Source organism: Oryctolagus cuniculus, chromosome 21 (assembly GCF_051225735.1).
Source record: "Oryctolagus cuniculus isolate XC-2025 breed Fujian yellow rabbit chromosome 21, ASM5122573v1, whole genome shotgun sequence".
In the NCBI taxonomy this organism is placed as follows: Eukaryota; Metazoa; Chordata; class Mammalia; order Lagomorpha; family Leporidae; genus Oryctolagus; species Oryctolagus cuniculus.
In genome coordinates this window covers 9,189,474-9,203,894 of record NC_142887.1, presented here as the reverse complement: position 1 = coordinate 9,203,894, position 14,421 = coordinate 9,189,474, and the positions used below count along the sequence as shown (strand labels likewise).

At 59.4% G+C, this 14,421-nt stretch overlaps 1 protein-coding gene, 1 long non-coding RNA gene and 3 other non-coding genes across 13 annotated transcripts; 2 read left to right on the top strand and 3 right to left on the bottom strand.

The window, feature by feature from the left end:
* Positions 1 to 2,222: 2,222 nt before the first annotated feature.
* Positions 2,223 to 4,966, bottom strand: UBC (ubiquitin C). 2 transcript variants are annotated; one of them, XM_051839546.3, is made up of 2 exons: positions 4,888 to 4,966; positions 2,223 to 4,119 (listed from the first exon to the last, which is right to left on the bottom strand). In XM_051839546.3, the coding sequence occupies exon 2, from the start codon at positions 4,114 to 4,116 to the stop codon at positions 2,287 to 2,289; it is 1,830 nt and encodes a 609-aa protein (XP_051695506.3). In that variant the 5' UTR covers positions 4,117 to 4,119; positions 4,888 to 4,966; the 3' UTR covers positions 2,223 to 2,286. The 2 variants fall into 2 exon arrangements, with proteins under 2 accessions (XP_051695506.3, XP_069922156.2); XM_070066055.2 differs by lacking the exon at positions 4,888 to 4,966 and adding an exon at positions 4,265 to 4,431.
* A 1,111-nt stretch (positions 4,967 to 6,077) lies between these two features.
* LOC149119818 (uncharacterized) lies at positions 6,078 to 12,772 on the top strand. 8 transcript variants are annotated; one of them, XR_016227449.1, is made up of 6 exons: positions 6,078 to 6,218; positions 6,637 to 6,720; positions 7,338 to 7,415; positions 7,555 to 7,690; positions 11,851 to 12,015; positions 12,137 to 12,772. It is a non-coding gene; the product is annotated as an uncharacterized LOC149119818 (long non-coding RNA). The 8 variants fall into 8 exon arrangements; XR_016227447.1 differs by having other exon boundaries at positions 6,079 to 6,218; positions 6,652 to 6,720; XR_016227450.1 differs by lacking the exon at positions 6,078 to 6,218 and adding an exon at positions 6,381 to 6,438 and having other exon boundaries at positions 6,652 to 6,720.
* Positions 8,820 to 8,891, bottom strand: TRNAA-UGC (transfer RNA alanine (anticodon UGC)). Its single transcript has one exon. It is a non-coding gene; the product is annotated as a tRNA-Ala (tRNA).
* Positions 10,308 to 10,380, bottom strand: TRNAF-GAA (transfer RNA phenylalanine (anticodon GAA)). Its single transcript has one exon. It is a non-coding gene; the product is annotated as a tRNA-Phe (tRNA).
* A 1,577-nt stretch (positions 12,773 to 14,349) lies between the features above and the next one.
* Positions 14,350 to 14,421, top strand: TRNAA-UGC (transfer RNA alanine (anticodon UGC)). The gene has a single exon. It is a non-coding gene; the product is annotated as a tRNA-Ala (tRNA).

Here is a 14,421-nt window from a genome sequence, read left to right as displayed (position 1 = left end):
ATAGGATATCCATACTATGGGATACTAGCATAGTATTGAAAGGTGTTAGCATGGGAACATGCTGTAATTACCCAGTAAAAAAAAAAAAGCAGACTAGTATGTGGACATTGAAAACGCTCCAGTTTGCGTGTACACATGTATCTATGTAATAAACATGGCACACTCGTTACACAAGGGAAGTCATACCCAAGTGTTATACGTAGTTATTTCTGGGAAGTAAAATTGGGTGATTAGGAACTTAAGATTCCTCTCACCTTTTACAATTCTGCATACACACAGGTATGTTTATATGGAACTATACATTTTAACTTAGAAACAGGCAAACATGTTTTCCTAGCAGTGGGCTTATATGGATAGTACGTTTTACATCTGATTTTATGAATGTGCCTATACTGTGCTTCAGTTTTCAAAATCTTTCCAGTACCTTCACCTGCAATCAGAAACTCCTTTGAACCTGACAGGAAACTTTTTAGTTCAGAGTTTGAGCTTTCAACTCCGCATCCGCACCCCTAGAACACTCACATAGCTTTGTTAGAATGATGTTCTGGTGTCCAGACTTTCCGGCTTACACAAGATACACAGGGTCTCCACTTGTCCAAAGGACACCAGGCTGTTGCCTCAGCCCCACACTCTCAAGACCAGCAGTAAGTCACCCAACTGCTTGATTTCTCCATCTAATTTTGAAGCGTTTTCAAAATACACTCATTATCTAGAAGCCTTGCAATGCCTGCCATACATTTTCAAGGCACTATTTTTCCTATGTGATAGGTATGCCAGATGCTAACGAGGGAAGTAAGGAAAAACCAGCGTACTGACTGAAGTCTGACTGAAGTGACAAGAGCTCTGGTTGTTTCCTGGACTCTTGATCCCTGTGCTTGTTTGCAGGAGTCACAGAAACTCAGTGAACTACACATTACACGTACGTAAGTCAAAGGAAACTCCAAACCGATGAGGTTAGACTAGTGGATTTCTTAAAGGGCACCAATTTCCTATTGATCCTGACCTAAAAACCTGTTCACTCTAAAATTAAGAAAATTCTTGTACATCAGATTATGCCTATTTGCCTATAACTCGGGTGGGAGGAAACTTCTCCTCCCAAGTCTTTTAGCGTCTCCCTGGACAATTCTGGGGTTCCCAACTTCCACCTTTAGTTCTGCACAAATTCAAACAGGAGGCCCAATGTTTTGCCCAGTTGGGTTACATACAAACCCTTATCTAGTCACCGCAGGAAATTTTTTAAGGATGTATACCTCTAATTCTGCCTTCCAAATAAACAGGTTTTCCCTGTTCACTCCCCAGCTGGCTACAATGACCAAAGCTGGGCCAGGCCAAAGCCAGGAACCAGGGACTTCTTCCAGGTCTCCCACGTTGGAGAACTGGCCCAAGCACTTGGGCCATCCTCTGCAGCTTTCCCAGGTGCACCAGCAGGGAGGGAGCGGGATCAGAAGCGGAGAAGCCAGCAACACAGGACAGGGCTTTAACACACTGAGCCACATTGCCACCCGACCCTACCACATGAAGATCTGGAGTCCATCTTCCTATCAGACGTTTCAGCCAGTAGCTTTCATTTCCTAACCATTCTGGCATAAGCTTGATTAAAACTACCTGCTACTCATTAAAACATTGTATTTTCATCTTTTTACCTACTTGACAGTGACAGGACAGGAATGTTCCATCCACTCCATTTTCCAAATAGCCAAGGCTGAGCCAGGCCAAACATGATCCTGCCCACTCCCATTTGGGTCTCCCACATGGGTGGCAAGGGCCCAAGCACACACCCCCTCAGAATGCACCAGCAAGTTGGAAAGAACAGCTCCAACTAGAACAGATGCTGGCAACCCACCCACCCCACCTGCTCCTTTTCACAGAATCTGATGAACTGTTTGAAACACACCCAATAAAACTGTATTAAACCTGGTTTCTCTGTAGATGCCCCCTTCCCTTCCAATTTAGTTTCTAATATTCCAAAAACTGCTATTTGGTGACTTTTTACATGTGTATCTCACTATGTTTTTCCTCAACCAACTATATCCTATAATGGAGAAAAAGCTTTATCATTACCCAGAAAAACTGGTAGAAAAATGTCAACCCCCCAACACTCTGAAAAGCAGAAAGAGCTCTTCTCTCACCTATTGGGATACTCTATTTCTCTATTTGCAATTAGAAAAAATAAATGTAAAAAAAAAAAAAACACAAAAAAAAACCACACACACACACTCTACTTGGAATGCAAGAACTTTATTGAAAGAAAAGTGCAATGAAATTTGTTAAAGCTTGAGAGGGAACTTAGACACCTCCCCTCAGACGCAGGACCAAGTGCAGGGTGGACTCCTTCTGGATGTTGTAGTCGGACAGGGTGCGGCCATCTTCCAGCTGCTTGCCGGCAAAGATCAGCCTCTGCTGGTCAGGGGGGATGCCCTCCTTGTCCTGGATCTTCGCCTTGACATTCTCGATGGTGTCACTGGGCTCCACCTCGAGGGTGATGGTCTTGCCGGTCAGGGTCTTCACGAAGATCTGCATGCCACCTCTGAGGCGCAGCACCAGGTGCAGGGTGGACTCCTTCTGGATGTTGTAGTCGGACAGGGTGCGGCCGTCTTCCAGCTGCTTGCCGGCAAAGATCAGCCTCTGCTGGTCGGGGGGGATGCCCTCCTTGTCCTGGATCTTCGCCTTGACATTCTCGATGGTGTCACTGGGCTCCACCTCGAGGGTGATGGTCTTGCCAGTCAGGGTCTTCACGAAGATCTGCATGCCACCTCTGAGGCGCAGCACCAGGTGCAGGGTGGACTCCTTCTGGATGTTGTAGTCGGACAGGGTGCGGCCATCTTCCAGCTGCTTGCCGGCAAAGATCAGCCTCTGCTGGTCGGGGGGGATGCCCTCCTTGTCCTGGATCTTCGCCTTGACATTCTCGATGGTGTCACTGGGCTCCACCTCGAGGGTGATGGTCTTGCCGGTCAGGGTCTTCACGAAGATCTGCATGCCACCTCTGAGGCGCAGCACCAGGTGCAGGGTGGACTCCTTCTGGATGTTGTAGTCGGACAGGGTGCGGCCATCTTCCAGCTGCTTGCCGGCAAAGATCAGCCTCTGCTGGTCGGGGGGGATGCCCTCCTTGTCCTGGATCTTCGCCTTGACATTCTCGATGGTGTCACTGGGCTCCACCTCGAGGGTGATGGTCTTGCCGGTCAGGGTCTTCACGAAGATCTGCATGCCACCTCTGAGGCGCAGCACCAGGTGCAGGGTGGACTCCTTCTGGATGTTGTAGTCGGACAGGGTGCGGCCATCTTCCAGCTGCTTGCCGGCAAAGATCAGCCTCTGCTGGTCGGGGGGGATGCCCTCCTTGTCCTGGATCTTTGCCTTGACATTCTCGATGGTGTCACTGGGCTCCACCTCGAGGGTGATGGTCTTGCCGGTCAGGGTCTTCACGAAGATCTGCATGCCACCTCTGAGGCGCAGCACCAGGTGCAGGGTGGACTCCTTCTGGATGTTGTAATCGGACAGGGTGCGGCCATCTTCCAGCTGTTTGCCGGCAAAGATCAGCCTCTGCTGGTCGGGGGGGATGCCCTCCTTGTCCTGGATCTTCGCCTTGACATTCTCGATGGTGTCACTGGGCTCCACCTCGAGGGTGATGGTCTTGCCGGTCAGGGTCTTCACGAAGATCTGCATGCCACCTCTGAGGCGCAGCACCAGGTGCAGGGTGGACTCCTTCTGGATGTTGTAGTCGGACAAGGTGCGGCCGTCTTCCAGCTGCTTGCCGGCAAAGATCAGCCTCTGCTGGTCAGGGGGGATGCCCTCCTTGTCCTGGATCTTCGCCTTGACATTCTCGATGGTGTCACTGGGCTCCACCTCGAGGGTGATGGTCTTGCCGGTCAGGGTCTTCACGAAGATCTGCATGCCACCTCTGAGGCGCAGCACCAGGTGCAGGGTGGACTCCTTCTGGATGTTGTAGTCGGACAGGGTGCGGCCATCTTCCAGCTGCTTGCCGGCAAAGATCAGCCTCTGCTGGTCGGGGGGGATGCCCTCCTTGTCCTGGATCTTTGCCTTGACATTCTCGATGGTGTCACTGGGCTCCACCTCGAGGGTGATGGTCTTGCCAGTTAAGGTTTTCACGAAGATCTGCATTGTCTGTTATGAGAAAACACACAAAAAGAAACAAAAAAAATTCAGCAAACAATTCACTAATATTCCTAAAGACTAAATATCGTCTATTTATCTACACTATTAAAATTAAGAACTTGCTTAGGAACTCTAAAGGACACCCAACACAAACCTGAAAAATTACTTCAAAACCCCAGCCTCAGACCCTTCGTTATGAAGAAAGCAGGGAAACGTGACCAGTGAACTCAGGGCTTTTCCGTCCCTCCCCCCTTCCGGCTCGCGTTCCCGTCCACTCAGCAGGATCTCGCCTAGGCCCTAACCGTGTGTCTTGCAACTGACAGAAACCGACGCCACCCACACCGGGAGGCAGCCCCGCCCTGCTCTGTGTGCCAACACGCGGGTGACGTCACGGCGCGAGCCGCCCCCCACCCGCTGGAGCAGCCCCGCGCCGAGGCGCCTCCCTACTCCCCAGCCCCTAACCGGGGCCCAGCGCTGCCCGTCAGCCCCGCCACACCGCTCCCCCACGTCTCCAAACGCGGCCCGGCGACGCCGCCTTCCGCTCCTCAGACCCTCGCGGCGCTCGGCGCTCTCCGGCCCCTGTCCGCCCTGCACCCTGACCTCCCGGCTCGGCGGCGCCGCCATCTTGTCGGTTCTTCCGCCTGCGGGGCGACCCCGGCCGACTACCCGCCCGGGAGGGCGTCCCGCCCGCGGCGGGCAGCCGCACCGCCCTCCTCCCTCACGGCCGAGAGGCCGCGGGCCGCCCCTACCCCGGCCAGCACGACGAGGTCCACTCACCAGGCGGCGGCGGCGGCGGCGGCGGCGGCGGCAGCTGTACGCAGGCTGAAGGCGACCGAACTCCGGCTCCGACGGAACTGGCTGCGCCGCGCCCGGCGCCCGCTTATATAGTCCGGCGGCGAGCTGCCGCCCCGGCGAGATCCCTCCGCAGAAACGCCGAGAAGGAACTACTTTCCTCAGCCTCTTCCGCCCTCCGGGAAGGAACCCTGCGCCCGGGGCCGTCGGCCCCCTCACAAAACGTTCTCGGGTCGAGCCCGGGGCGGTACCGCCGGGCCCGGGAGGGGAGGGGCCGCCGCCCTGAGGGGCCCGGCGGAGGGATCAGGGCGTTTGCTGCGTGCTGCGGCCGACGTGCGGGCGCCCGCCCTGGGGGAGGGGAGCCGGCGCGCGGGCGGCGGGAAGACCCGGCGCGGAGCCGGGCGGCGCCCGGAGCGGGCGGGCGGCCGGGGGCTTCGGCTCCGCCCCGCGCCCCGTCCCCTCGGCCGCAGCGGCCCGTCGGTGGGCGGCCCGTGGGGGTTCCGGCCCGGCGCCCCCTCCCCGCGCGCGGCCCGCTCTGTCCCCGGCCCGCGACCTCGAGGGGCTTCCTGTAGGGTCGCGTCTGAGGTGACCGCCGTGGTCTCGTGGGGGCTGGGCCGTGACTGGGCACATCCGGGTCTCGCCTCCGCGGCCCACTGTGTCCACGGCCCGTGACCTCTAGGGGGCTTTCTGTGGGGTCGCGTCTGAGGTGACCGCCGTGGTCTCGTGGGGGCTGGGCCGTGACTGGGCACATCCGGGCCTCCTCGCGCGCGGCCCGCTCTGTCCCCGGCCCGAGACCTCGAGGGGGCTCTCTGTGGGGTCGCGTCTGAGGTGACCACCGTGGTCTCGGGGGGGCCGTGACTGGGCACATCCGGGTCTCGCCTCCGCGGCCCGCTCTGTCCCCCCCCCCGGCTCGTGACTTCGAGGGGCTTTCGGTGGGGTCGCGTTTGAGGTGACCGCCGTGGTCTCGCCGTGACTGGGCACATCCGGGCCTCGCCTCCGCGGCCCCGGCCCCGGCCCCGGCCCCGGGCCGCCGGCGCGCAGACCCGCGGGGAGCCACGGCGGACCCCGACAGCGCTGGCTGGTTGCGGCTGGTCGCGGCCGCCCAGGCTCTCCCCGGAAGCCGCCGCCGGAGGCGCCTGGTGCGGCCCGGCCTTTAACCTGGGCCTTTTTACGGACGCGAACCGAAGCTGCGCTCTGTGTTTCCGGGATCCGATGCATGAAACGCGCACCTCGCGTTGTGATCACAAGGGGGAGGGGCACGGTCAGCCACGGGGTCGTGTCCTGGTGTTTGGGAGAATCGTGGCGTCGACCAGCAGGTGAGTTGAAGGCTCTTAAACGTTAGCGGTGGACTTGCCCCCTCGTGCCCCGAGTCCCCCCCTCCCCCCGCTGTGCTGTGCGACTCTTCTAGAATGTTCCATTGCCACGATGGGGCGGAGGCGGGACCACAGCACCTCCTTAGCCGGGAAGACCAGACCGTTTTACAAGTGTCATGTCACCGAGAAGCCCCGGCAGAACAACCGCTGTGTGGTTGCTGTGGTAACCTGCGGCTGTGTGGATCTGGGAAGATCTACCTGAGCATTGTTAGAGGACTTTTCCACCCCTTAAACCCCCAAACAAGGAATGCCCGGGCCCGGGGGGTTAAAATGCAGAGCAGGAACGAAGCCTCATTTTCCAAGCTAGCGGGAGACCCTGGTGATGGCCAGGTGTTTTCATTCTTGTTTTGTTTTTCTGAAGTTCGCATCTCTGCAGGGCACCGGAAGGTGAGCTTTCTCGCTGGCTCCCGAACACGCCCTGTGTGGATCTGGTGACGGCGGCTCTGTGAGTCATGTCGCTCTGAGTCACGCGCCTGTGACTCGGGCTTTTTTTGGAGTCCAAAGGGTACAGAAAAACAGTCGTGATGGCAGAGGCAGGGTGGGGAGGAGGAGGGAGGAGGAGAAGCGGGAGGGGGAGTGCGCGAGGGTTAGCTCCAGAGAGAAACCGACGTTTCTAGAAAAAGCCCGGGGAGGCAGCCCGGCACCCGGGACGTCCTGCAGCGGGCCGCGCGCGGGGAACTTCAGTAAACGTCTCTCCCAGGGAGGGAGGGGGAAGTGACCGGGCACAGGGACGGCAGCGGCTGTGTGTGCCCGGGCAGTGGCCTTTTCCGCCAGGACTGACTGCTCTCGGGGACCTGGGGGTTGCCCCAGCTGTGGGGCCACGGCACCCAGTGACTGAGACATGGTGGAGTGAGCAGTCCCCCAGCACGTCCACGGCGAGAGGCTGAGACCCCTGCCCTTGTCCGGCCTGCTGTTCCGTGTTCTGGAAAGCGCCGGCAACGCCTCGCTGTCCCGCCTGGAGAGGGCTCCTGACCTAGAATGCAGAGTGCCAGAACGTGCGAGAAGCCCGCTGAGTCATCGTCCACGCTCAGTTCGTTCCGCCCTCAGATCCGTCCTTTGCAGGCACCCGGAGAGGGCGGCTTCAGAGCTGGCACCAACGGCAACGCGGCAGAGCCCCAGCAACAGAGTCGGGATTGGCAGGCAGGCTGGGCGCGGGGCGGGCTGAGCTCACAAAGGGCCGGGGGAGGGGCCGGGCGGGTGCGTGCCGGGCCGCGGGCTGCCCTTCCCCCACGGGCGCAGTTCCGGTGAAGGTCACAGCCTCCTACCTGGCGTCTTTCAGCACCGTCGAACGCCTGAGCGCAAGGTGCAACGAATGTTTGTTCCCCATGGAGGTGACGTCAGAGAACTCGGTGGGGAAAGCTGGCTGTCCTTGGTCACAGATTATATAACCAAAAAAGGCTCAAGTTTATGCGCAGGTTAGAAGGCTTGCCAAAAAAAAAAAAAAAAAAAAAAAAAAAAGGCCCCAGGGAGCCAGTGAACTCATTCTTTTTCCTGTTTGCGTGGGTACTTTTGAATTGGTTCGAATTACGTGGCTCAAAAATAACCAGCTCCCTTCCTGGCAGTGGAAGTGACACCGCAGGTGCGGCCTCCAGAGACGCCTCCTGAGCGGGAAGTCACTTCATCTGCTTGGCTTTGTTCTCGGTGTTGTTTTCAAATTGTGGAAAAACACAGGCAACATAACACTTAGCATATTTCAGCTTGCAGCCCGGCGGCGTGCATTCCGTCCACTGTGCAGCGGTCACCAGCACCCCTCCCTCCCCAGAATTCTCTCTCCCTCGTGTTCCCAGTCTGGAACTCTGTCCCCATCAAACAGCAGCCCCCACCCCTCTTTCCCCAGCCCGGGCCCCTCCACTCTACGAATTTAATGTCTCCAGCTATGTCATAGTATGAGCTTTTAATTTTTTTTTAAGCACAAAACAATAGATGAAAAAAATTTTCCAAAGCTTCACAGCTTTTCTGGGAAGTTCAAAGCCTTTAACAGTTACCGCCCCCTGGTGTTTTTTCCGTGTCTTTCCCTAGGGACACAGGGTACAGCTGCATCTGTCACTTGGAGTCAGGCCCGTTCCCTTCAGAAAGAACCTGGGCCTTTAGTTCCCTTCGCCCTCCTTGACCCGGCCAGCGCGTCCCTTCCTGCGGGCTCAGGTCCCGGTTGTCAAGCTCCCCACAGACCCCAAGCCCTCCAGCTCCGAGCCGTCTTTACTGTTTGAAACGGGACGTCAAGGAGAGAAAGGTGACGGCAAGGAGTTCGTGACCACTGCAGACAGAATTGTACCCACCGGAGAGCATTCGCGTGACAATACCCCGCTGGGCCGCTTTGCTTTTGGGGGCCCCCTCTGAAAATGGTGTCAGAGCCACGGCCAACCCAGGGGGACTTGCAGGCGCGCACCCTGACGACGGCCGGGGACGAGTGGTTTTAGTGTCCTGCCTCTTCTAACAACGTAGGGGCTTTCACAAAGGGAGAGGAGAGAGACTGCACGTCCACGTCAAGGCTGCAGTGGCGATCGGTAGCGTTAGTGACAAAGGCAAGCGGAAATAAAAACAAAGTGGAGATGCCGGGGATCGAACCCGGGACCTCATACATGCAAAGCATGCGCTCTACCACTGAGCTACATCCCCCTCCCTCTGGCTGCTGCCTCTTAGAAATCCCTGCTGTACTCTCTTCTTTATGGTTTATGAAGGGCGCAGACAATGCAGTTCATAGACACAGTTCCCGTAGAGTGAGATCTCCCTGTCCTTCCTTTTATAATTTCTGAGGTAACACATTGTTAAATTCTCTGATAGTCAAAGGCTTAATGCTCCACCAAATTATACTCTCAGAAGGTTTTCCCCCCAAGTTGAAATTGTATGCCATATATTTCAATGAATGTTAGCATGTAGCAACAGCAAACCAAAATAAATCATTTGATATGTCCCAAGTAGGCCATTCTTTGTAACAGACTAAAATTCTGGCTGATGCCAGACCAGAAGATGGACCCAGTGTTTCGCTCTCGCTGCTCAAGGACGGACAGAGCAATTTCTTTCCAGTGAGGAAGGGCATTGGCCTGCCTGGGCCTCCTCCTGGAAACCTCTGGTTCTCCCGCGCTGAAACCGCTCCCAACGCGAGGTTTGTGTGTCTGTCTGAAGGCTTCTTTCTCCCTGGAGACAGAGTCGAGTGAATGGCAAAGAAACAGCCCCAGCCCCCAGAACCAGGGCTTGAGCTCGGAGCAAGGACGGCTGAGAGGCGCGGAGAGGGCAGAAAACTGAGGGCTCCGCCTCCGCCCACCAGCCTTGAGATTTGGGGATACAGTCACCCCTCCCTCACCAGCCGGCATGCCACCTCCTTCCCACCCCAGGGCCTTTGCACTGGCTGGCCCCTGTGCCGGGAACCTGTTCCCCTGGGCTGTTCCCGCGACTGGCCACCTCTAACCGGGTCTAGAAATCCCAGCACTCTGCTGCTGTGAGTGTTGTTTTTCGTCCTGCCATCGGACCTGCCCTGTCTCTCATGGCTAGTCAGGGCTGCAGGGCCATCTGGCTAACCCTGGCGCCTCCTAACTACTCGGTATACACTTGTTGAATGGATGGGGGGGGGTGTGAACAACCGGAAGCAGAGGGGCCTGGGCCACCCGGGAAGTTGAGTCTGCGCTGACCTCAGTGAAGAAAAATCGCGAGGACGGTAGCAAGATGGGGCGTGGCCCGGACAAAAACTGTAGCAACCTCCCCGTCGGGGAATCGAACCCCGGTCTCCCGCGTGACAGGCGGGGATACTCACCACTATACTAACGAGGACTGGTGCTGTCAGCTAGTGCTCGGGTGGCTCCCTTAAAGGAATCTCGTTTTTCTCGCGCATTCTACGGACTCGGATGCGTTCGCTGGTGGCACGAGCCGCGTTCGGCTTGCGGACGTGGACATTACGTGGCCCCCAATTCCTGCTGGGTCCAAGGCTGCGGTGCTGGGGTGCAGGGTGCGGAAAAGGCAGCCGCAGGGGACCCACACTGCGGACACAAAAGAGGACGTGCCGCGGGGTGGGAGCGAGCTTGCAAAGAAAAGACAAGCTGCCGAAACCCGGGATCGAACCAGGGACCTTTAGATCTTCAGTCTAACGCTCTCCCAACTGAGCTATTTCGGCAACTGCTCTGGCTGGCATCCTTTCGGTCCTCCCTGTCATGCACACAGCCTGGACCTGCAGTCCCTGGGTTCCATGTCCGCCCCTGCCTGGCCTTCCAGGCCGCCGCCTCCGCCTTCCAGCGCCGCCCGAGGCTGCCTGCTCAATGCTGGCTCGTGGCTCGCTGTCTTTGTCCCTTACCTGCCAAGGGGAGCAGGGAGGGGGCTGCCTGGGCCACGGCGGTGCCCGAGGGCCTGGACACCCTGGGGCCCGTCCGGGGGGCTTTGTAAATATGTGTTGACCCAACCGGCCAGCAGTGAAGGAATCCCACCTCGCTCGGAGCTTGGCTTCCTCAAGCTCCCTTCTCCACACAAGGCTCACCCTCGGGGCCGGCTTGGGCGGGCGGCTCCGGGGGATGCCGACCGTGCCGAGGCTTGTGGTCACAGGTGGCCGCCACACCTGTGCGCACCTGCTCAGCTTCCAGGTATGGAGACATCAACAGGCTTGTGTGGGGTTGCGACCGGGGCCTCTCCCTGCCTGTAGGAAGTGGGGGGGGGGGCAGAGGTGTTGCCTGGGTCGGGATGGGGAGAACCTGCTAGGCACCTGATGATGTCTGGTCCCTCCACGAGCAGAGAAACAGGGCCAGCAGAGAGCAGAGAGGGATGAGACCCCTGAGGTGGAGGGGAGCTCCAGTGAGGAGCCAGGCCTGGAGCAAGGCCGCCCCCCTAGTGGGGAGCATCTGGCAAAGGCCCCGAGGCAGGGAGAGAGGCAGGGCCCGCCAATCTCCTGACCTTCCGGGAGTGACACAGTGACCCCAAGCCTGGTGGGCTGAGCCATCCCCTCCCAACTCCCCGCACTGGCGCTCCCAGCTCCCACGCCTCAGACAGTGCAGCCACATCGCTGGGGCGGGATCCCATAGGACCCCTGGCCTCGTAAGCAGAGACTGACACCGACGCACACACACGGGCGGTGATCGCCGGAGGACACAGTGACCAGGGACCCTCTGCGAGCCAGGGAGAGAGGCCGCGGAAGACACGCAGTCTGTTGGCAGCCGGCCTCCAGCATTGCGAGAGTGCTTTTCTGCTGTCCACCTAACACTGGATTCTCCTAGGGGCGGGGAGAGTTCTGGCTTCTGGGGTAGCGTATCGGCTGTCATCCGGGAGATGCGGGAGTCTTTGTGGGCTTCAGCCCAAGTACGCTCATTTCTGGTACGGATGTCAGGCCCGGCCAGGCCAGCAACACAGCACAGCCGGCTTCGAGCTGGGAGAGAGGACCGGGCTTCCATGTCTGGCTGCGCCTTCGCTCTGCAGCGATCCAAAGCAAAGCACGTGTTCTAGAAATGCAGCTCGTGTCACTAAAAAAAATCCTTAAGGCAGGAAAATGCTGCTTTTTAAATTACGGATTCACTGTTTCGTGACCCTGTGGTTTTGTTTTTTGTGTTTTTCCCCCAAAATCATTTAGTGCATTCAGCCCGTCGCCTTTTTTCTCCCTTAGTCGAGCAGTTGGATGTCGGGCACGCAGAGGGCCCCGGATCCCACCTGCCAGCGGCTTGTCAGTCACTCGGAAGGCACAGGAGCACGCCCCGAGTGGCCACCGCGGCCGGCGCTGACGCGTGCACACTTCTGGAGGCCAGGAGCCCTGAGTCACGGTGCCGGCCAGGTTGGTTCCTCCTGGGGCCCCTCCCGGCAGCTCCCGGGGGAGGGCGGTGGCACTTGGTAGCCTGTGGCTTGGTCTCCTTCCTGCCCGTGGCCTTCCCCTCCCTCCCCTTCTCTCTCCGCAGTGCACACATCACGGCGCCCCTGGTGAGAGCCCCCAGATGCTGGCATCGCACCGGCCTTCCTTCTGCGAAGACGTCCTGTGGCCCGGGCAGGCGCAGCGGTGAGGGCCTCTTTCCAGTCCACGCAGAACCAGCGCCTTGTCCTCGGTCTGCAACTTGACTCTAAATCAGAAGGTGCTTAGTGCCAACCATCGGAGAAGCCTGCAGCTGGGAGTTCTCATCACCGCCGCCCATCGGTCCTGCTGGGCCAGGCACACGAGGGGACGCCAGCAGGACACACGGGCAGCTCACGTTTCCTGTCCTGGATCTGACGTTAAGAAAACGCAGCAAGACCCATTTTCATTCACCAAGCGGAAGAGAGATCCTCAGTGAGAGCCAAGGAGCCACCGGGCTGCACCCCACGGAGCATAGCGGTCTCTCCCCAAGTCCTCCGCGTTAGGGGGCAGACGGCTGTGTGAGCCGTGCAGCGCTGGGAGGGCTCAGTCCGCATGGCCGCGTGCTGTCCCGTCTCCTCACCCCTGTGCCCCCCCCCACTTGGTCCAACAGAGGCACAGCTCTGCCTCCAGACGGTCCTCTCCACTCCTCGCCTTCCTCCTCCAGGCAAACTCTGCATTTTAAATTTTTTTCTTTTTCCCCAAAGCAAATCTCTCTCTCTCTGTCTCTGTCTCTAGGAACCGAGGTGAGACTCACATAACATGACCGTCCCCATTCTAACGTGGCGCTTGGCGCATCCTGGCTCTGTCTAGTTCCCCAGAAGGGAACCCGCACCCACATTCAGGCCTCCCCGTGTTCTCCCCCAGCCCCTTGCTACCTGTCCCCAAGATTTGGGTCATAAGAAAAAGGGGGGAACCCCAACAAAATGCATAAGCGTCACAGGCCAAGCACGAAGTTTGGTCTACTTAGAGTCTAGGAGCAAGCTTTCTCTGTGAATTCTGGCGAGTCGACTTTGCTCCGCGGGCAGGGCCCTCCCCGTGACCGCGGCTGTGGGTACCTCCGGATTTTGCCCAGCGACTGGCGGAATCTATTTCTACAGCACAGAGCCCGCTGCTGCCCGCGCTGGCCAGGTGGTGCCGGGCGCAGCCCACAGCCGCGGCCGGCGCGGGTGCTGGGGAGCGCAGGACGCGTGGACCCCTGCTCGCCGCGTGAAACGCCTTTTCAGCCCGGCCGGAGGTGGCTTTTGCAAAAAAAGCGAGACGAGGGTCTAAGCGGACGCGGTGACCGAAGGTGCTCCTCGACCCAGGAGGCAGCCGGGTTACCCGCTCGTCCTCTGCACGGCGCCCAGATATCAGCAGAGCACGGAGGGGGCGGCGGGGGGGGGGGGGTGATGCGGGCCACGTCCTCGCCCGTGCAAGTCCTTCCAGGACCCGAAAAACCGAGCGCGCGCTTCGCAGGCCGCGGCGGGGACGCCGGCTCTGGTTTCCACTAAGGCGGAGTGGTTTTTAATGTAACGACCACGCGGATCATTTTTCTGACAATCAAAACGCACAGGAAAGACAAAGGACGGGGGTGGAGGCCACACTGGGGTCCCGCAGGGGACAGACGGGAGCAGCGGCTGCCCCCCCCCACTTGCCCAGAGGACCCGCCCAGCGCGGACTCAGGAGGCGACAGGCGACCGCCGGCGGCCGCGCACCGCCCCGCCCCGCGGTCGCTGGGACGCCAGCCGCGAGCGCGTGTACGCTCCGCCCGTGTTGCTGCTGGTGTCGATATCACAGCGTGCGCTCCGCGAATGCCCACTCCGGCCTACGGGTACGTGGCTCCCGCGCCCCGCGCCCCGCGCCCCGCGCCCCGCGCCCCGCGCCCCGCGCCCCGCGCCCCGCGCCCCGCGCCCCGCGCCCCGCGCCCCGCGCCCCGCGCCCCGGAGCTCCTGCGGCGTTCCTTCCGCTTTTCAAAATGCAGCGGGAGAAAAAAACATAGCATCGCCTCCCCGTCGGGGAATCGAACCCCGGTCTCCCGCGTGACAGGCGGGGATACTCACCACTATACTAACGAGGACGGGCCGCGCTGGTGGCGCTCCGGATCCGATCCTATAGAAACGGCGCTCGCGGGCCGCCCGCACACCCACCCAGGCCGCGGCGGCGGCGGGTGCCCTTGGCCTGGGCCCGCGGTACCGCAGAAGTCGCTGGCGCTGACCGCTGGCCGCTGGTGGTGCTCCGCAGCCCGGCGAGCCCAGCGGTCTCTCTCCCTATCAGCACTTCGGGAAGCGATTACCGCCGGCAGGGGATGTAGCTCAGTGGTAGAGCGCATGCTTTGCATGTATGAGGCCCCGGGTTCAATCCCCGGCATCTCCA

Excerpts from the sequence above, each read along its gene's own strand:
- UBC (XM_051839546.3), bottom strand. The coding sequence starts at position 4,116 with ATGCAGATCTTCGTGAAAACCTTAACTGGCAAGACCATCACCCTCGAG.